General features: G+C 38.4%; 5 protein-coding genes across 6 annotated transcripts; 3 read left to right on the forward strand and 2 right to left on the reverse strand.

Annotated features, from left to right (window-relative positions):
- LOC18793652 lies at positions 7 to 4,745 on the reverse strand. Its single transcript, XM_020555931.1, has 7 exons — positions 4,350 to 4,745; positions 4,080 to 4,144; positions 1,823 to 3,424; positions 1,656 to 1,743; positions 619 to 992; positions 413 to 511; positions 7 to 328 (listed from the first exon to the last, which is right to left on the reverse strand). The coding sequence occupies exons 3-7, from the start codon at positions 3,347 to 3,349 to the stop codon at positions 155 to 157; spliced, it is 2,262 nt and encodes a 753-aa protein (XP_020411520.1). The 5' UTR covers positions 3,350 to 3,424; positions 4,080 to 4,144; positions 4,350 to 4,745; the 3' UTR covers positions 7 to 154.
- LOC18788433 (outer envelope pore protein 24B, chloroplastic) lies at positions 6,864 to 9,219 on the forward strand. The gene is made up of 3 exons (XM_007223363.2): positions 6,864 to 7,154; positions 7,239 to 7,598; positions 8,912 to 9,219. Exons 1-3 carry the CDS (start codon positions 6,954 to 6,956, stop codon positions 8,990 to 8,992), a joined length of 642 nt encoding a protein of 213 aa, XP_007223425.1. The 5' UTR covers positions 6,864 to 6,953; the 3' UTR covers positions 8,993 to 9,219.
- On the forward strand, positions 9,752 to 14,282 carry LOC18789862 (protein IWS1 homolog). The gene is made up of 11 exons (XM_020570132.1): positions 9,752 to 10,660; positions 10,749 to 10,803; positions 10,947 to 11,046; positions 11,158 to 11,311; positions 11,597 to 11,650; positions 11,738 to 11,877; positions 12,027 to 12,651; positions 12,837 to 12,948; positions 13,034 to 13,083; positions 13,320 to 13,463; positions 13,705 to 14,282. The coding sequence occupies exons 1-11, from the start codon at positions 9,956 to 9,958 to the stop codon at positions 14,056 to 14,058; spliced, it is 2,493 nt and encodes an 830-aa protein (XP_020425721.1). The 5' UTR covers positions 9,752 to 9,955; the 3' UTR covers positions 14,059 to 14,282.
- LOC18793406 (uncharacterized membrane protein At1g75140) lies at positions 14,493 to 16,961 on the forward strand. Its single transcript, XM_020570140.1, has one exon. It carries the CDS (start codon positions 14,806 to 14,808, stop codon positions 16,723 to 16,725), a length of 1,920 nt encoding a protein of 639 aa, XP_020425729.1. The 5' UTR covers positions 14,493 to 14,805; the 3' UTR covers positions 16,726 to 16,961.
- On the reverse strand, positions 17,549 to 21,410 carry LOC18788496 (COP9 signalosome complex subunit 4). Of its 2 annotated transcripts, XM_007222942.2 has the most exons (14): positions 21,114 to 21,410; positions 20,869 to 21,014; positions 20,506 to 20,609; positions 20,350 to 20,410; positions 19,916 to 20,008; positions 19,716 to 19,816; positions 19,300 to 19,408; positions 19,135 to 19,179; positions 18,943 to 19,011; positions 18,762 to 18,853; positions 18,630 to 18,672; positions 18,469 to 18,528; positions 18,058 to 18,117; positions 17,549 to 17,889 (listed from the first exon to the last, which is right to left on the reverse strand). In XM_007222942.2, exons 1-14 carry the CDS (start codon positions 21,241 to 21,243, stop codon positions 17,815 to 17,817), a joined length of 1,188 nt encoding a protein of 395 aa, XP_007223004.1. In that variant the 5' UTR covers positions 21,244 to 21,410; the 3' UTR covers positions 17,549 to 17,814. The 2 variants fall into 2 exon arrangements, with proteins under 2 accessions (XP_007223004.1, XP_020411359.1); XM_020555770.1 differs by lacking the exon at positions 19,135 to 19,179 and having other exon boundaries at positions 21,114 to 21,408.

Below are 21,590 nucleotides of genomic sequence, written 5' to 3' on the forward strand. Positions count from 1 at the left end.
ATGCTATATCAGAAATCAGAATCATCCATTTTCAATTTATACAAAGTAATGAATGTTCCACGGAAACAGAATTGAGATGAACCTCGCCGGAACTACAAGCACTCTATAATATTAAATTGTGCAGCCTATACAACAAGCAAGCAAGCTTTTCAAGTTATTTAAGCAGAAATTCCTGCTCTTGATCGCCATCAATTCCCGGAAATGATGCCATGTCATTCTCAAAAAATTTGACATGACAGAGCTTTTCCCCAGCTTCATCAGCAAAAGTAATCTTCTTTTCCTTGTTTGCAACGTTCTCAGAAGCATTAGAACCATTGTCAGCCATTTTCTGCAATTGATGAACGGAAATTATCAAAGTGATGCCACGGACCAAGGAAAAATTATATAAAATAAATCAGGATGAGGAGCAAACCATGATTTTACAAAACCGGTTACAGTCCCTTGACATCATGGAAAGCAATCTTCTAGCAGATGCTTCAACTCTTGTTACATTCTTAATTGCCATCCTCGCCTGCCACCATTCAAATATCATAGATGAGCATAAAGAATTCATGCGTATTTGCATAATAAAAGGGTGCAGCAGCAAACGTATGTGAAGAAAAAAGAATATTGGCGTACCTCATTTGCATTGTATCTCAAGGATGTGGCAGGATAGGCTTCACGCTGTAATCTTTCTTCCGCAATTTCCTTCATGGTCTTTAACTCATTTGACAGTTTTGTTGCAAGACATTCAATGTCATGCATCTGGCGTTGTGAGAATGCAATGGCACTCTCTGAACAGGCTCGGATAGAAGTGCATCCTGTGCTAAAACGCGGTGCTGCAGCAGAAACATTAGAACCTTTAGGGATGCCTTTAGGATGGGAATGATTCTTCTCATATTTGGAATTCCTATTGTTTTGCGTTTTGATAGCTCTCCTGATCTGATCAGGGCCTCCAGCTCCACCAATTGTATTCTCGGCTTGTTTTCCAAAACATAGATTCCCCTTGCAAGCTGAAATAATCGGAAACACATGAAAGTCAACTACATGAGAATGAAAGAGAAATAACAGCATGTGGAGGGATTTGATATACATTTCAAACCATGTGATAAATGGAGTAATGATCAGAAAACCAAATAAAATTTCAAAGTACCCGAAAAATTTATCAGCATCTCGAAATGAATTTATTCAGAAAGGAAAAAAGAATTGAAAGGAAGTTTAAACATTAAGAGGCTTTAATAAAACTGTGTTTCTTTGAAAAAAATAACAGAAATGAGTAGAAACGGAATCTACACAAAGTTGTAGAGGACAAGGTGTCGTTTGACAAACCAAACCTAACAGCTACCGAAGAAGGCATATAAGTTGCACTGCAATTAACAGCCATGAGCATGTATGAATTGCAACACAATAAACAGCTTTTAAATAACAAACTTTAATCCCTGCACCTTCTTCCCCAATGTTATCAACAGTCCCATTCCTTTCCAGCCACAATATCAGAAACACAGCAAGCTAACCACATCTCCCTGAATCAAATTGAAAAGAAAAAATACACAGCCCCCAATCTGGACACCAAAACTTTTTTTAATTTAATTAAAACGGATGGAAAGAATTCTGGACGATCATAGAATTCTGGACGATCGTAAGCATTCGATAGGCACAACATGCTTTATACTTACTGCGATGTATCTTTGAGATATCTTCGTCCTGTAACTCAATTGACTTCATAGCCTTACACAATTTTTCTTGGGAAGCTGGTGAAATGATCTGAACATGAAAACAGTTCATAAGAAACAACCTCCACACTACAATAAAGCTATATAAACAGCCAATAGATATTATGTACCTTTCTGGTCTGAAAGAGCCTTTGAGGAGGACGTTGCTGCTTTAATTCAGGACTCCCACCATTCACTAGTGTTGTAAGCTCGTCATTACCATCAGAAGAAAAGATCCCCGGAGACAAGTTTCTTTCTGCAACAGCACAGGGAAACGTTTGGGATTGCTTCTCCTCCTCAGCCATGGGAGAATCAGCAGCAGCAGAAACCAAACAGCTACCAGAGCCCAAGCCACAGTCACTAATGGAGCTAGCGCTGGCTTCAACATTAGACGTTACATCAGCTCTGTTGTCAGGCTCAGGCAGGCATCCATCAGTTACATTAATAGGTCCCCTGCACTGAAAGGAATCATCAACAGCCATATTGGACATTTGGACCTGGGTCTCGCTGTTAGTCTGGTATAACCTTTCATCCTCAGAGGAAAGAGTTTCATGTGTATCAAAATTATGATCTTGCGATGAAGATATTGCTTCAATGAAGATGTCAGGGTGAACCAAATCCGTGATATGTCCTTCTATGTTATATTCTAATAAAGGAAAATCGAAGCACTGGTAACTGGTTATCTCTGGATCATCTGCCTTAATAATATCCCAACCTGAGGTAGTTAGAATCTGAATTGGCGTGGGATTATCATATTCCATATCTTCGTACCAGTCTTCATCAACACCACAAATCTGACTTTCTTTTGTTAATGAAATTGGTAACCCAGTCCTGGAAACACAATCAGCAGCTGTCTCAGGTAATTCATTAGGCATCACTTCACAATAACCCGCCTGATTGTCACAAGCCAAAGAGGTATTACCAAGAAAACAGGTTGTGTTTTGGAAATCTGAAGAATCAGTTTCAGGAACCTCTACTTTAATGTCAAAAACAGGTGTAGGCACATCTTGACTGAATTGGAATGTCTCCGGCTCACTTGGGATGTGTTCCAATTTGGTAGTCAATATGGCACTTTGAGACACAGTAGAGACACAATTTTTCACACGCTTGCTCTTAGTCTTGGCATTTGCCTTCTTTGAGAGTTTGACTTTCCAATTACTAAGAGGCTCTATGAGATCACAATCCTCTTCATCAGTTTGCAACTCAGAATACTCTTGCTTTATAGGGCAGCACATTTCAAGTTTTTTGTTCAAATCAACAGATTTTGAACGTTTTCTTTTCTTGCTCTTGCATGTCTCTTTGATCTGCTTCAGTGTCATATTACCAAAACCATCCAAATCATCTCTTCCATCATTGTTGTCGCTACTATTAAAACCAGAATCTTCACGTTCAGTTTTGATTGTTATATTTCGCACAGTACAGTTCCTTGTACTTTCGCCCATGACCCAATCCCTGTCCATAAACAAGCCTCTGAACTCATCTTTTGGTGGAATTGCTGGAAACAAATCACCATTTTTGGCATCTAATGTTTCACATATGTCTATCAACTTCTTGAATTTGAGAACTGGCCTTCCACGAGCCACATTCAGAGTTTTTACCGGTAAACCACCTTTCAGAGCTTGGATGAAGTGCAAATGAGTGCAACTTCTTAACTCCATCAGAGTTTTTACCGGTAAAACTCAATTCTTCTTGTTAGTACTGGAATGATCGGTACACTGCATGAGATGCTTTTCCTGTAACAAAGGCCAACTTTACTCAATATAATGATAGTTTCAATAATGGTAACCATCGATTTCATCACATACAAGGTAATGCAATGTAACGCCCAAAGAAAAATAAACAATAAACGATATGAACATGCAGTGAAATTCATATTTACACAAATAGTATAACCATAGGATATCATGAAATACTAAACAAATTGTTCTCAGAGATAAAACAAACTTTGCAGAATTTGATTACATAAGTGGGTCATTATGGGTAATTACAAATTGATAAAGTATGCATTACATTTTCAACTAATTCTTAGTTCTCAAACCAGTACTGCAACCCAAAATGCACAACAGCCTGAAAACACAGATACCCACTAAGTGCAAAAGCAAAACAAATCTAATTTCAGGAAAGAAGATCATGTGTCAAGCTTAGAAGCAAGGCCCATACCTTAAAAACTTCTATACAATCCACACACCAAATCACACGAGTGACAAAAAAAATTCCGAGTATTGAATATTCCAAAACGATTAAATCAAACTATTATATCAGCACGAAAAACATAAAAGTGACCAGTAACTATTCTAATTTAGCAGCACGTAACAGTAATTTAACGAAAATCAAACCCTAAGCCCCAAAAAGATGATGATTATAAAAACTGAAAGACTCCAAATTTACCAGATTCCTCCACGAGGAGCACCACTGCTGCTAGGTCTTTGCTACAGCCAATTGATCGGAGACGCCTGTAGGGAAACAAACAGTTTCAGACGACCTCCATATTACACAGACGAATTTAACTTTAAATAAATCGTAGATCCAGAATATTAAAAATGAAAACCTTAATTGAAGCCCTAATCAATTAGTGGGCTTCAACTGTAAAAAAATCAAAATCAAAACTTCAAAGTGGAAATTAAAATTAGAAACTTAGGTTAGCGAGAGAGAGATTACCATCTATAAGATCCCTCTGTTTGGGGATTCCACACCAGCGAAGAATGGCAATAAGAATAAGGGATAGAAAGAGGTAGCTGAGAGGGAAAGAGCGCAAACGGAACCACAGAGAGAGAAGCTGATGAGCTGAACAGGCTGGGCTTGTTTGGAGTTCCAGTGAGAGAGAAAGATGGAGAAAGTTGAGATCTGAGAGGTAGAGGGGCCTGCAAGGGCTTTAGCTCGGGGAAAGAGGGAATTTAGACAAAAGAAAGCGCGCCAAATTCTGTTTGGCGGGAACTCAGACGCTCTCTCCATTTAATATTCGGGTGGGAAAGGGGCTAATAGGGTACAACATCAAGTATAGGATTGATGATACGCTGTTCATATCTACCCGTTGATCTCTCTCTCTCTCTCTCTCTCTCTCTCTCTCTCTCTCTCTCGTTCTTTTTAAACAAAAATTCGTATTTTGCAAATAGTAGTAGGTAGGGGCAGGATGGGAAATGGAAACATACTTTTTAAAGAAACAAAATCACCTTTTCTACAACCCTTTTCTTACGACATGTTAAATGTTAAATCCTTAAAATAAAATTAAAATTTAGTAAGTGTATTAACAAACGAATATGATAAAATTTGAAACAAAACATCATAGCATCTATGATGGTGAGAGTCATTTTAATTTTATTTTAATAAATTGAATTTTTTATTTTACAGTTGTAAAGTTCAGTTCATTTTAAATATCAATATTTTATTTCAAATATTAATAGTTAATTTCAGATATCAATAAAATGAACTTTGAAATAAAATTCATTTCAATAAACTAACCCACCATAATCACTATACAGCCTCTCTATTATTGATACATGGACAACATTACTTTTTACCTTTTTTATTACATTAAATTTGTGTAAACTAGCCGTTACTTTTTTTTTTTCCAAAGCAACTAGACGTTTTTGATTTATTTCAATGTTAAAACAAACAAACATCTAGTTAATATATATACAATACTGATTTGTTTCAACTTTCAACAAAAGAATAGCTAATTATATATGCTAGCCATTGCTAATTTATTTCACTTTCCAAAACACAAATGGCTAATTCTCTTTTCAAACATATATACCCATAAATACATATGTAGAAAACAACTCTCCCACAACTTTCTACACCCACAAAAAATTATTTATGTTGAAAATTATTTTTCAATAAAAAAATTTTTATGTTTAAATTTTATTTGTCAATAGAAATCTACTTTAAATATATATATTCAAAATTAGTATCTTTTTAAAGACCTCTTTGAAACCATTTTAATTGTATAATTCGTCTCGTAATTAACTTTATTCATTTTATTTTATTCAATAATTTGAGCATAAAGCCTACAAATACTAGTTGATTTGATGATATATCAAATATTAATTAAACATTATCACTAACTAGTCATTAGTATGTTGAGATACATTTATCACTTAGTTGGAATATATTTTCATACCGTCCCGATCTCTTGGACTACAGGAGTCCAAGAGATTTGTGGTCATTCACCGTTGGATGTAAATTCAATGGTTTACTTACTCTTGCATTCATTTTAAGAAACTTTTTTAAACCGTTGGACGTTCGTCCAACGGTGGGTGACCACAGTCTCTTGGACCCCTGTGATCCAAAAGATCGGGGCTGTATTTTCATATAAGAAAAATAAAAGAGAGCATTCAAAATGATTGCTCAACTAAACACTACAAGTAATTAACCCTAATAAGATGCATGCCTTAATCCTCTTTGATTTTATCGTTTTTAACTAAATTTACAATTATTTATGAGATTTAATTGCAAATCTTAAATCTTCATATATATACAATTCATTCATTTATTTCATAGTTGTCGTTCATCTTTCATCACCATTATTATTCGTCATTCATTTTATAGCTGTAATATTTTCTTTTAAATATTTACATAACATATTTACGAAAATTAGTTAGTCATTGTAGAAATGTGAATGTCACCCTACATTACATGTGTATTGTCTCTTTGATAGAGTAGATACAGTGTTGTTGACCATTTCTTTTTTGTTTTTGGTTTCATATTGTTATTTATCGAAATTTTTTTTTATGAGTGAAATCCTAAAGAGGAATTATAATTATTTTGTTTTCAATTAGGAGCATAAAAGCTCGCCCACACATTCCTTGAACCTCTCACATCCCAAGTCAATGCAAAATAAATATCCGACAAAACCAAGACTTAAAGCTTCAGCACTATATTTATTGCAATCCTTTAGCAATAAAATTAGGCTGTAATTAAATTTGGGACAATAATTAAATTTAGGCTGAAATTTTGAGTCTTGGTTTTATCATAGATATTATTTTGAGCCACAATATAAGGTAAGAGTTATGGGTAAAAAGGGAAGTTTTGTCATTAAATTTGACTTCTTTATCGTCATGTTTATTATCGAAAATTATAGATAAATATAAATGAAAGTTTATAGGTGAAAAGCCCGAAAAGGACACGAAGAGGCGCCACCAACCAAAACTGACATGCCCAAAGTTAATCGGGAAAAACACCAAATAAAACAAACATTTGCGTTCACAAAAAAAACCATTTAAAACCCTCAACAGCATCCGTCCTCACCTTCCCACCTTGTTAATGATGAAGGCATCTCTGAAGGGCAAGTACGAGACAGACAAGAGCGGCGCGGCCGCAAACATCTCCGTTTTCGCCAGCGATGTCAAGTTCCGAGCTTCACTTACCGACGCCACCTTCGCCGCCGGACCCAGCTTAAACGGCTTGGTTCTAGCCGTAGAAAAACCCGGCTCCTTCATCGTCGATTACAACGTTCCCAAAAAGGTAAACATATTTTGACAACTGGGTAGTGTTGGAATTGGGTGCCCTGAGTGATTTTAACTGCGACTGTGGTGTCTTTGGGTGCAGGACTTTAGGTTTCAGTTCTTGAACTCAGTTAGGGTTGCTGGTAAGCCGTTGAATTTGAATTACATTCACAGCAGAGGTGACAATAGAACTATTTTGGACGGAACCCTGGTGCTCGATTCGGCCAACAAGGTATCGGCTAATCACGTGCTTGGCTCGAGGAATGGCAAGTTCAAGTACTCTTATCTGCACGGCGGCGTGACCACGTTTGAGCCCTCCTACGATTTGGCTAAGAACTCGTGGGATTTTGCGGTTTCTCGGAGGGTTTATGGTGATGATGTGTTTAGGGCTTCGTACCAGACGTCGAGCAAGCTGTTGGGGTTGGAATGGTCGAGGAATTCAAAAATTAATGGCTCTTTCAGGGTAATTGACTTTTGTTGTTGAGATTTCTTTGTTCTTTGTTTGGTTTTTTCTTTGCTTTATCTATGTGCATTAAAAATTTGAATTATCAACCAAGCATTCGCTTTGAATTTTGGATTATCAATTTAATGAGAGTTGTCTGTTGCGTGTTGCTTGCTTTCTGATTCTGGTCTGAGCTTTCGTTCGGTAATTTAGTGAGTAATAGCTCAATTGTGGTTCAATCTCTGCACGTATATATCTATGTGTGTATTTTGTCATGTGGTAAAATTGTTTCCAATGAAGGCTTCGGTGAGTTTTCACTTGAGATCCCATGAGACAGGGAGGTAATGCGGAATAGGATATGCTTTTATAACTTCGAACAGGTGGTTGATGGCGTGTAGTATGCATATTTTCAAATCGTTGAGGTTCATTTCTAGTATACGTTCAACTTGATTATACCCTCACCTACTGAGGTGACAGGCTAGTTTTGAGGGAAATCTAAATCTGTCAAGGAATTGAGCTAACCTTAATTTGGGGACACTAGGCAACCTTGTCTTTTCCTGACGAGGGTGCTAGAGGAGTTGATGATTGTGAAATTGGGAGTGATTTGTGACACTCTGGAAAGGGGCGCTGTTGGAAGGGCTGCAGTTTGGAACATGAAGGTGTAGTTTTGGGGATTTTATATCCTTTGGTATGTCCGTCAGCCCAAGTACATAGTATAGGCATATAGATTTCTTGTAACAGTTTGTCCCGTGAATTTATGAGGAATTAGGATCAACAGGTCTCAACTCAAGTCTGTTGTTGAGGCAAGGGATCCAACTTTATTCTCTATGTTGCCACCTATTATGAATTCTTTTAATCTTGTATATTGCCAACAGGGGTTAGAGGTGTTGAGGTTGTGTTAGTGACGAGGGCTATGTTAGGGGTTTTTCTTTTACGAGTTGGATTTAGTTGTTGGCGGTGGTAGCATCAAAGGTGAAAGCCACTTGTCCAAAATGGGAGTAGTAGTCTTTGCGTGGCGGAGACGACTGCAATGATCGATAGTGCCTATAGTGTCATTGCAGTGCAGGAGTTCAATTGTTTTGAGTCTAAATACGCGGCCATCCAATTCTTGGGAATGTTAAGAAATGCTGTTAACTGGGACAAACCGGGTTGTGATTTCTCTTATGATGGGAACTATATTGAGAATTCAGTATGTATGTTTGTGCTTAACTTGTAGCTGTCTGGACTCTGGTGTGAAACTATTTTTAGGTTTTAACTTTTTGCTTTTTATTGTTTTTGAACGATACTGGACTCAAGCTTTTGCTAATAATGGTGTACTTGCAATTTTTTTCCAGGTTTTAGCATCCGTCAATTTGGCTGAGGAACAAAAAATCCCAAAATTAACTGCTGAGAGTACCTGGGATTTCGAGATGTGATTGTTATAGTAATTATCTTGTTTCATTTGTCATTAAAATTTCTTAGTCTGATAAACAGCTTACGATTGTCTCCTGATGGCTGTAAACATCATTTTGTCATTGATTAGTGTGTTTTCATCATTGGGCTGATTCACCTGATATCACCAAAATATGAATTGTGGATCTCTCATGTTGTGAGTAACCATAAATCTTCATTCGATATCTGAAATAATTCTCTCTTGGAGGAACCGCGGGTCATTTACGACTTTTTATACTGAAATTATAAATCTTTGTTGGCTTGAGAATGGTCTTCAGAACTTTTCTAAGGAAGTTAATATTGTGATTCAAAATCCCTAAATAAGACAAATTGGATTATCTCCGATTAGAGAGGCTAGAGTGAGGGGTTATAATAAGGGGTCCTTAATAGCCGTTCAACTCAGTGCAAAGTTACTATTGGACTGTTAGATTGAACCCCATTGTAATCCCTCAACATAATCTCTCGTTATAGAAGCTTCCATCTTCATTTGGTTAAAAAATAATAATAATAAATGCTATTTTTCTATAGCAATGAACTGCTCCGGCCAAACCTGTGGACCGCTAATCTAAAGTGGGCCTTAAAGCCCATTATCTGCTTAAGCGGAGCCCAAAATCAAACCTATCATATTTTGGTATTATAGGGCACGATCTCGCCCTTTAATCACTACCGTTAACCAAAACCTAAAGAATCTGTCGGTCCAGATGTTTCGTCATGAAAACAGGTAATTTTGGCGGTACTAGCTTCACGAAAAGAGTTTTGAACCGTTTGGCGCTTAAATTAAATCCGAGAAATTCCTACTACCACTAGACTTACAACTGGACAATAGAAAGAAATCACACTGCGTTTATTTTTCTCAGGAATTAGAGTAGATCCGCCCTAAAGTTCCATTGTCTGATAAACCCTAATTTTTTTCCCTCAACTATTACGCTGAGAAATTCATTGCAGAGATGGACAGCGACGAAGATTTTGAGCTCTTTTCCGAGGAGGCTGCCCCTCCAGTCCGTGAAACGAAGCTGAAGCGCTTAAAGAAAGCAATTAGGAGAGTTTCCATTTCTGAAGAGCCTCTCCTCGATAAATCTGAAAGTGGCCGAGTGAATTCCTCCGACTTTGAAGCCCTCAGTTTGGAGGAATCGAATGAGCCATCGAGGTCAAGGATCGGATCGGAGAGTCTGCGTGGTGAGAGTGAAATAAATCCCGGTTTCGATGGTTTTTGTGGCGAAGCTGAAACGAATTCCGGTTTTGATGGTTTGGGCGGCGAAGGTGAAGCTAATTCTGGTTTAGATGGTTTGGGCGGCGAAGGTGAAGCTAATTCTGGTTTAGATGGTTTGGGCGGCGAAGGTGAAGCTAATTCTGGCTCTGATGGTTTGGGCGGTGAAGGTGAAATGAATTCGAGTTTCGATGGGTTGGGTGGTGGGGAAGATGGCTCAGGAGCTAAGAGGGTCTTGGATTTTGGGTCTTTAGTTGAGGAATTCCGCGAAGAGGTTGAAGATCGAAACCAAGAGATGTCAGAAGAAAGTGGGGATGTGAGGATGAATGAACCAGATAAGAAACGGCGTAGTTCTGATGGCTTCGAGGAAGACAAAGGCAAGAAGAAGAGTAAGAGGGCCAAGAGTGAAATCACCGCTGCCAAGGGCAAGAGGAGAACCGAAAAGGTATTCAGTTTTTTCACATTGTATCCATAAATTGCACTTCAATTAGTTTATCTTCTTCTGATTATGTCGTATTGTTCTGATCTTATAGGAAAGACGAGATCATCTAAAGCAACTCCATGCTGAATCTCAGAGACTTTTGCGAGGTATAAACCTTGTCTGGAGCTTATTTTATATGAATTAATACATGTGTATCATCAAGTAATGCCAATTATATTAGTACTCATTTATAAATTATTGTAGTTATTTGTGTCTATCTACTCACTTTGCACATCTTCCTCCTTGTTAGAAACCAGAGATGCGGCATTTAAACCTATACCACTTGTTCAGAAGCCGATATCTTCAGTTCTGGAGAAGATTCGGAAAAGAAAACTGGAGGTTTTGCAAAAGTTAGTATTTTACTAATGCATCTAGAAATGATCTTAGGCTTGCTGTTTATTCAAATAATAAACATCATAGTAATATGTTATTGAATATATATTTTTTTGGGACTGTTGCAGATGCAGTGGTACAGTAATGGGCAGCCAATTGCATGCCCTTGAGGAGCCAATTGCATCCCAGACTGTAATGGGTAGTATTGCAAATGGGATGAGCATGGATCGGTCTAATGATGATGAAGAGCAGTCAAGCAGTGAAAATATTTCTTCCCAGATGGTAATTGAAGACATGTTTCTTGATCAATTTTGTTTTTGCATATCTAAGAGTACACTAATAGGGTGTTTCTTCTAACCACAAATAGTGGGATTTGAGAGAATGTTGCAATTTTACGAATGAGCTATGCTTATGTGATACCTGAATTATGCTTCTAATATTATGTTAATTGCTGTCAAAATGTTTCATGGAATCCTTTCAATACTTCTTATTATTATGGGAGAGTTTTCTGCATTAGGTTGAGACAGATTTTCCATTCATTATATGGTTGTATTTGTTGAACTGCAGGATGTTGATAAGGATTCCAAGCAAGCATTTCGAGCACCTATTGATGATACTCAGGTTCTTTTCACATTACAACCAGTGTTATCAGTCTTCCAACAGATTGTGTATTTAAACATGACTGTTTCACCTTTTGCACTGTTGTAGGAGCTGTTTTCGGATTCCCAGACTACTGATTCCAAAGATGATCTGCCAAATGAAGCTCCCAGCAGCCCTCTGGAAGAGGTTTTTGCACCATCCATACTTGCAATGAACTTAAAGCTTGACTCTGCGCCTCCTTATGATGTGTAAGTGTTATTAATAGGTCTTCATATCTCGTAAAGGGGAAGCATTCAAGTAGTTTGTTTCGTTTTGCATTCCAAATTATCTCTATAATGAAGTAAGTTGAATCACTTCTTTTTCTGATGAATGGGCAATGACACTGTTCTCTTTATAGTTCTTCTGACGAGGAGGACGACAATGACAAAGAGAATATTAATCCCCATCTTACTGGAGTGTCTGACTTGCCTTCATCTCCAATTGGCGATCCTGTCAAAGCTTTTGTGGATGATGAAGCCGAGGAAGAAGATGACAGTGATCATGACCTGTTTCGGTTCCAAGATAGTGAAGAAGATGAGGAGGATGGTGATGCTGCAGAGCTTAATGATATGATAGCAACTGGATATGAAGAAAGGCCGATGGATAGTGAAAGACGGAATGAACTCCATCAAAAGTGGCTTGAGCAACAGGATGCTTCTGGAACAGAAAAACTTATGCAGAAACTGAAGTTTGGTTCTAAGCTAAAAGAAACAACGTTACTTGAAGAGAAGGATGCAGATGGAGAGAAAGATGCAGACATAGAGGAATATGCAGATGGAGAGGAGGATGCAAATGGAGAGGAAGATGCAGATGGAGAGGAAGATGAATATGGAGGGGAAGATACAAATGCTGTGCAAATGAGCTTAAGACAAATTAAGCAAATGATTCCTCTAATGTTCACCGATAATGATGATGCGTACTTGTCATCTGATGATGATGAAACAGAAAAGAGACTAGCTAAACAGTGCCTGTCTGAGAAAGCTGTGAGTCCTTAGCGGTTTATTGGATGCGACTTTTAAAATTTAGGTCCATTATACCATATGACGGTGGAAATTCTTTTTACTGTTTCAATCATGGACCGACTCCATTATATTTGTAGAACTGCATGTCATGCTATTTTTTCTGGAAATATTCTTTTAATTTACAAGAATATTTTGATTTGAAACAGGAAGAGCAGGCTACTTTCTTGTCACCAGCAGAGGATGAAAGTTGTAGGGAAGTTTTTGGTTTTATAAAGAAGCTGAATGTTGTGCCTGATACTAAGAAGGCCAAAACACCTTGTAAGATCTGTCATTTGTCATATAATTTATGAGTGTAAAATTTTGCTTTGTGCTCTGCTGATTTCGTTGGTTTCCTAATTTGCAGCCTTTTCTAGTGTGCCGCTCATGGGAGGAGACAGGGACATATCATCAAAGGTAACTTGTGGTTCTGGATGTTGAATGCGCATATATTCTCTGCATGTAGTCTCCCTTTTGTGTTCAAACAAGCTTGAACCTAGGACACCTTATGCATACAATCATTTCAGTCATTTTCATTCCAATCTTCATATAGAAATTGATGGAACATCAAGGATGATAAATCATGGCTGATTTTAGCAAGGTTTTTGTACGATGATATTGATCGTAAGCTCTGCCATTGGTATTTGTTGCAGTCATCCTTCTTAGGCCGAGGATCTAATCATTCTCTGCCCTCATCCCGCAAGCATGGGTTGGGCACAGTTCGCTCTATAATTTTTGGACGAGGTGGCAGCAATAGTAGGAGCACAAGTTCAGTGTTGGAGGAATCTTCAGATACGGTAGGGTCTATATGTGGAATTGAAGTGCATCTAGTTTTTAATTCTTTCCATATGGTTTTTCTGAAAGCTGCACTAGGTTCTTTAGCAATTTAATTTTCTTCTGGTTTTCAAATGGAAATAGGAATAACTTCTTCTTGTTATGCCTTGACTCTTCAGTCAGTACTCAGTATTAGATAGAAAACAAAACCATAAATTTTTATCAAATGCTGAAAATGTCTATTGGTTATGGGATGAAATGCAGATTCAGAGAGAGAATCCACCAACCAGGACTACTTCAGCCAGGCTTAGCAATTCCAAAGTAACGACTAGTTCTCAGAAATCGTCAGCTGAAGCTGTTGTGCAGACAGACTCATCAGCTGAAGCTGTTCCCAAGGCGAACACATCTGCTGAAGCTGTTGCGCAGACAGACGCATCAGCTGAAGCTGGTGGGAAAAATACAGGCACGTCACCTTCGTTACTCAAAATATTAAGGCAGTCTTCCTTGCATGCAAAGCGCTGCACTGAGGACACTATGATTGGCCAAACCCAAATTGAATCCGTCTTAGCTTCATTCAAGGTGGGCAGGAAACCAGTGCAGACAAAGAGAAGAACTTGATTGTCAAACATTCTTGAATGATGGTGGCGTGGACAAACGTTTTAATTGTAGCTCTTTGTAACCCTTGTCCCCTTGATCCGTTAAAAAATGCATTAATTAAAGCGTAGCTGACATTTTACCATAAGTTGTATACCAAAGTCCCATAAGAGGTGACGAGTTATACCACCTGCCGGTATTACGATACCACACTGTAATTACTGGTGAGGAGGCCATTGCGTTTCGAAGGGACAATTTGTTGTTATTGTTTTGGGGTTTTGGTAAGGGAAAGAAAATGATGTGCTTCCATGATTCCATGTGAGGAACGAGGGCCAAACTAGTCCCCGTGGCCCAAAGCAAAAAGCTTAGGAACCATTTGCGTGTCACCTTGTCAGAGGTCAATGAGCTGGTAACATGTGGTATATGGATAAGTCTGTTGCCACCGAAACTTTCCTATCTATTACATAATAATTACGCCGAAAACTGAAATTGTTGCCCTAAAATCGAAAATCTAAAATCTAGAGTCTGAAATCCAATCCAGCTCCGTACTAAAAAGAGACCCAAGTCAAAAGCTCACAGGTCCCTCAGCTGACCCGCACACGACCGCACCGCAGATACCTCGAAATCTAACACAAAACTTGATCCAAATCCCTCAAATCGCAGATCCAAACACGTCGCAGATCAGCAGCTCAAGCTCTGCTCCAATGACGAAACTCAAACACTAGCGAAGCAAAATGATTTCCGAGCTGTAATATAGCTTCTTCTGCTCCAATGGCGATTAGTTCCATCAAAGGCAAGCTCATTTTGCTCTACTTCCTTTTCATTTTTTCTTCTCCCTCTTCTGTTTCTAAGCTTTTCGTGAAATCTAACTCCCACGATCAAGATCCTTACCATGAACCCGAACCCGATCCCAATCAACAACAGCTCGTATTGCAAAGGCTCGAAGAAGTAGTGAAAAACCTGACCGAAATAGTTGCTAGATTAGAACATAAATTATCGGACCCTCCGAAAAGTTTAGCACCTGCCGATGAGGGTTTGCCTTTGGCTCTTCAAGAGAAGGAAAGATACGATGGTCACAAATTGATCAAGCAAGTTCCAGAAGAGGGCTCTGATCAGCGTAAAATTGGAGAGAGGGCGAGGTCTGTTTCGGTAACCAAGTACAGTCCGTTCTGGTCGGACAGGTTTCAGTTTGTTTCGGCTGTGAAATTGGATTCGCAGGCGACTTGTATTCATGTCCTGCCGTTTCGGGATTTCGAGGGGGTTACTAAGTACGTTGCAGTTGGAGATGAGAGAGGGAGGGTTTATGTGTTTCTCAGAAACGGGGACGTTTTGGTTGAGTTTGATACGTTGTTGGGGTCACCCATCATGGCCATGGCTTCCTTCTTGTCGGTTTACAAGAACGAGAGTTTTGTGGTGACAGGGCATAAGAATGGTGCAATTTTGATGCACAGAGTGTGGGAGGGAGTGAGCGGAGAAGAGTGGAGCTCGCTTGTAATGGAAACTGTGAGAAAATTTGATACTGGGGAAGATGGATTGACCATTGCTATTTTGGATGTGCACCATGTTGGGAGGGTGAGTTATATATTGGCCAGTGATGTTAGTGGGAAAATTACAGTGTTTCGAGAAAATGGTTCGGTTCATGGTTCCACCATGCCCTCCAGTAGGCCACTTGCCTTCTTGAAGCAGCGACTTTTGTTTTTGACGGAGACTGGTGCAGGGTCTTTAGACCTGAGGAACATGAAAGTCAGGGAGTCTGAATGCGAAGGGTTGAACCGTTCCCTTTCTCGGTACTATGTTTTTGATGCCACAGAGCGGTCTAAAGCATACGGATTTACATCAGAAGGTGATCTGATTCATGTGTTGTTGTTAGGGGATATAATGAACTTCAAATGCAGGGTTAGGTCTAAGAGAAAGTTTGAGATTGACGAGCCTCTTGCTTTTCAAGCAATAAAGGGGTGTTTGCTTATTGTAAGTGGGGAGAAAGTTTTCGTGTATAATGTTTCTACCCAGCATTATGTTAGGGTAGGTGCCCCTCGGATTATTTTCTCTGCCGGTCTCGATGAGATTAGGTCATCTTTTCTTAATTATCAGACCGTGGATGTTGATGCTGAGAAAAGAAATGTGACGCCCTTAATAGCCAGTGACCGGGAAAAGCTTGTTGTTCTTGGTCTTGGTGGAGGGTATGTGGGAATGTATCGTTCCAACCTTCCGGTATTTAAGGGTGAATTTAACACAATGCTATGGACCAGTCCTGTATTCTTCTTTGTGCTTTTCCTGTTTGGAGCTTGGCAATTTTTTGCTAAGAAGAAGGAAGCACTCACTTCATGGGGACCAGACGATCCTTTTAGCTCAACCTCGGCTACAACCGGAGCTCCATTGGGGGAAAGCAGCACTGGAGATAGGTCTTTTGTGGAATCCTCATCAAGAAATAGTGACATGATGGAGCGTAGAGTTAGTGGTCTCAGAGGTCCATCAAGGAGGTATGCCTCTCCTCCACGGTATACAGGGGCAGCAACCAGTTCATTTAGGCCAGGTACTGCCGATCATAACCCTAGACCATCGTCTGTTGATCCTAATTTTAGAACAGCTTCAGAACTAAAATTTAGAGGTTCCGGGTTAGATTCTTCAGGTTTTCCAAAAAGGAGAGAGAGTTTGTTTGTAAACACCCAAGTGATGGATGATAGCAGTTAGGCCTTTATAATAAATATTATCAACTTTAACTTCAGAGGTTTGTTCAAGGCTTAGTTCCTAGACCATTCATTTGGCAAGTCAGGGCCATTTGAACTTGCACTAGTAGTATTTTGTAACACCACTACAAAGTTTTCAATCAAAAATAAAATTATAGAACACAATATATTTATAATTAAGAATGTTCTTACTGTATGTTATGCTTTCGCTCTTCCAATAAATGGCATTGCTTCCTGTCATTTGGTACTGCGTAATTATGTTTGTGTTTGTGTGTTATTTATTTAAATATATTTAACTGTTTGTTTATAAGAAAAATTGGCATTTTCCCTACTGAATAAAAGTTGCAATATGCAGCAATAAACAGCGTCCTTATCAACAATTTAATTTAAATTCTGTCTTAATTGCACTCGTGAAATACCAAATTAAAAAGCAATGATAAAATTGATTTCAAGTTGCCTTGCAAATTGAATAGGAGTAGGAAGTTATGCATAATGTTCACTAGGAAATCTATCAAAAGATCTCCATGCCTGATTATCAGGAGGGGTCAGGTCAGGTGCTTCTCGTTCAACTATTAAAGCGACCATAGCTATATATCGGCAAAATCAAGTGTTTGAGAAACCTATACTTCCACATAATAGCCCGCTGATTTTCTTGACGACGAGTTCAGGACCAGATAGAAAACTAGATTTGGAGGTTGGAAGAAAGCAGCAATGGGTTTCGACATTGCTTAGCCGTTGAACATTCGAACCACACAACGGAGCGTAATAACTAAGCTATAAAGTTACAACTATATTTAATATGCTCTACTTGAAATGACGGGGCAATGTGACCTCCCTCCTATTGGGGCTGCAAAACAGTGCTTGCCATTAACAGCCACAAACAAGTTATGCACAAATCACCCTCCAGGGGATATTTACGTCTTTTTCACAATATATGAAATTTACGTCTGAAGCTAATCTAAACAATTAGTTCTCATAACAAGTAATTCTCAAGAAATTGGAATCGCTACAATATGTAATGGGAAAGGGACAGCTATCAAAATGTATAGAGGTGAAAACAAATTCACTGTTCAATTTCTGACGTCAAGAAAGATCAGACAGGAATTGGCAAGCCCTTCTTTGCCATGCTGTCCAATACGTCATTGAGCGCTTGACACAGGCCAACAATCTGCAAATATAGCCAGCAAATAAGAAGAAAATTTGAACATTTAGACGATACATGTGGTGCTTAAAAACTACCTTACAAAAATGACAAGACAGACACATTGACATCAGTTTGTGAAATTTGAAATTGGAGACTACCATATCTGATGCTAATTAACGCAGACAAATTTACCTGCTGATCCCATTGTTGCAGCTCTTCAGTGTCGTCCTCAAAATGTATGACAGCTTCCACCTGTTATAAACTTATCAGATACATGCTAAGATGTGCGCTAGAATAAAAGATTGTCACAAAAAGCCAAATATTTAGAATGGATTACAAAATCAAACATTAATCTGAATCTCATCCCAATAAAAAATTTCCCTTGCATCAAATATTGGAATTTTAAGTTCCTCATTGTGGAAGCAGCATCCATGAAAACAAAATGAAACTCAGGGTCATACAGTGGATTGATGAACACTTAACATTCCTCCATATAATGAAACTGGAAGAGGTTCTCACAACTGAGGAGGCCTGATTTCTATGTCATAAGCACTGATGATTTAAAGTCCTCGGTTGGCATACACAACAATTTGTAATTCATACCTGATCAATAGATCCCCTCATTCTGTCCTCATAGATCATTTTTGATGCAATCTTCTCAGCCTGCAAGCCAGATATATAATCCATTTGAGAAACATGAATGGTAATATAGGGAGAGACAGAGAGGGCAGCAAAGTGCCCAACTCAACAAAAGAAAACTGTACCTTATGAGGTTCAATTCCCAGCAAAGTGCCCAACTCATCAAAACTGCAACATAACTCGGGATAATTAGACCAAGTTGTCCCCCTAAAATAACATAAATCGAAAAGAAAAATCAACAGCAACATATCTCCAACCTTATATTTGTGTAAAGTTTGCTGGCACTGAGAAGATTATGTTCAATCATTGCACGATCTAACACTGTAAAGTTGTCCGGCAGAAGTGCTTTCTGTTCAGATAAATAAGAGAACTGTTATGGCCAACGAAAAGTAGTTTGCAGATACAATATCTGAAATAGAGGAGAAGAAAATTTATAACCTGATGCGGCTTTAACTCTTCAGAAAATGCATCAATTTCTGGTTTCCTCAAAATTCTCTCCAAATACACCTAAATATATATCCGTTAAAGCAACAGTTAAAGTGTAATATACAGTCAGGAGAAAAAAAGAAGAAAAAAGTAAAAGATAATATATATATATATATATATATATATGAACCAGAGAGTGAGCACCTTTTGTAGTATTGGATAAATTTTTAATTTTGAGCATCTCTCATCCTGAACCAAAACCCCAAGGTATCAGAATAATGCGAAATGAAGAACCGCATTCATATATATATATATATATATATATACATACATATATATATATATATATCTCCAGGTAAAGAAATTTACTTTGTACAAAGTGGCAAGAACACGAGAACGTTGGGGTCCTGCGGCGGCCAAAATTGTACACGTAACTGCAGCAGACAAAGCTTGCTCCAGTGCTTCCTCATCAATCTCTCTGAAACAAAATGAATGAACTTCTATGATCCATCATTAAAATGTTACAGCCAACAAGAATGAAAAAGTGGGGAGGATAATGGGGAGGGGAAAAGCAAACCACAACTATTAACGAGTCTACCAGATAAATTATTCATACACAATATGCTCAATTTGCACCAGTCTAGATCAGTTTAACTTGGCATACTCATGTCCTAATGGCCTCTTTTAGAAACCACAACTATCAAGTCAACCAGATAAACTATTGATACTCACATACAAATCAATAGAAAATTTTGCACAAGACTAATCAATTCAACTTCACATACTCATCTCCTATTTGCCTCTTTTCAATCTGAGAAAATTCATAATAACGTAATGCTGCCTCCAAGAACCTCCTCTTTAAATCTAAAATCCTCGCATAACAAACCTGATAAGAGGGAAACAGGGGGGAAAAGCAATTAAAAAGTGCTTTTAGCATGTAGACTTTGATGCAAATGTTTTCACTAACTACCCAACAATGTCAAACCTTATACTGTAAATTCAAAACTTCATGCTGAATATTGGTAATCAAGAATGAAGCTTTATGAATAAAAGCTTCTGCATTGACTGCATCATCATCCTGCAAAACAAACATACAAAAACTTCAATTACAATTACACTATCACCTATATTATTAGTATCCTATAAACAAATCTTTTGATTCCAACATCAATAGCAGAAAATGTGCATAAAAAAATAGTCATAGTGGATACTGAGGCATATTTCTCCAATGAGAAGGCAACCATCTAGATAAAACAACTCTTAACAATCAGACCATGGGAATGTTACAGTCATCAACTTGTCAAAAGTTTCTATATGCAGACACTCATGGTCCAGTCTGGTATCTTATCAATTGAGGATCACAACAACCACCATTTCAAATCACATCATTTGTATCAATGAAGAACAATAAGCCAATACCTCAAGATATAGGCGAGCAATTTGGACACACTTTGATAACTTGAATGTATCATCAACCACTCTGAAGGAATACCATGAAAACATATAGATTGTTAATTCCAGAGTCCATTATGAGAAAAAATACACACTAAAAGCTAAAGTATCTTACTATCAGACCTCATTCCAGAGTCTAGATTAATGCCACTAAGCATTTGAGCTGCTTTTGACCATTGTTGCTCAGACTCGTACAATTCCGCTAGTTTCTCTCTTATGATTAGCACCTGCAACACATGAAACCATATGGTACTTTCTAAATCAAAATAACCCCAAAGTTCTAAAATTAAAATAAAAAATATTTCCTTAAATGAATGGATTGGTCACCACCAGCAATCCCTATATTCTATACATGGGAGATGACATCTACATCATTCCTAACAATGCGGGAAATGTGAAATCCAATCTCAAAGAATTTGAAGAAAATAAATACAAAGTACTGATTCTCGATATTAATATATAGATGGGGACTCGTTCCAAACGAACCTGCTCTTCAAATGAAACGGCTCGAATCTGAGAAAGGGCATAATGGGCAATCTCCTTCTGGGTCTCCGGCTCCCACCGCCCTAACTCTTGAGCAAAATTCTGCAAAAGTTGCCGCGAAACCACCAAAGGAACATCCTCCGACAACACTGGAGAGTAGAGTAAGATATATAAGGCTCAACAAGCTGCTAAAAGGAAAAAACAAAGTCTGCAAAAGTTAAAAGAGAGTGAGAATGAAGGAATATAACTGTGATCGATGAACTTCTTGGCCTGAACGACGTCGCTTGAGGAAATCACGGTGGAGAGAATGTGCTTGTACTGCTCGATCTTTTGCCTCTGGTCAGAGATCGCAGAGGCGCTCGCGAAGGCACTCTCCATGGTTCTTCGGCCTTGGCTTCGTCACTGGGGTTTGGTTATGTTGCAAACCCTAAAACCTTTGAGAAAATTATCGTTCGGTCCACTTCTTCTACAAGGCTACGGTGGCGTTGGTTCCGTAACCTCTTTTGACGGTCAGTTTCAGGGGCTCATTATAGAACAAGGAGCAGTGGTTGGGCTATTTGCATCCAAGTGCAGTGTTGTGTTATTTTCCAGCTAATCCAGAAACGACACGTCGTGAGTACCAAAGAGTAATTTTGTCACTAGATTATTTGTCCATTGTATCGGGCCCGGCCCGGCCCTTTTGGGGTGGAATATTCTTATTTTTTATTATTTTAGAGGAGTGCCAT

The sequence above is a fragment of the Prunus persica genome, chromosome G1 (assembly GCF_000346465.2).
Source record: "Prunus persica cultivar Lovell chromosome G1, Prunus_persica_NCBIv2, whole genome shotgun sequence".
NCBI lineage: Eukaryota > Viridiplantae > Streptophyta > Magnoliopsida > Rosales > Rosaceae > Prunus > Prunus persica.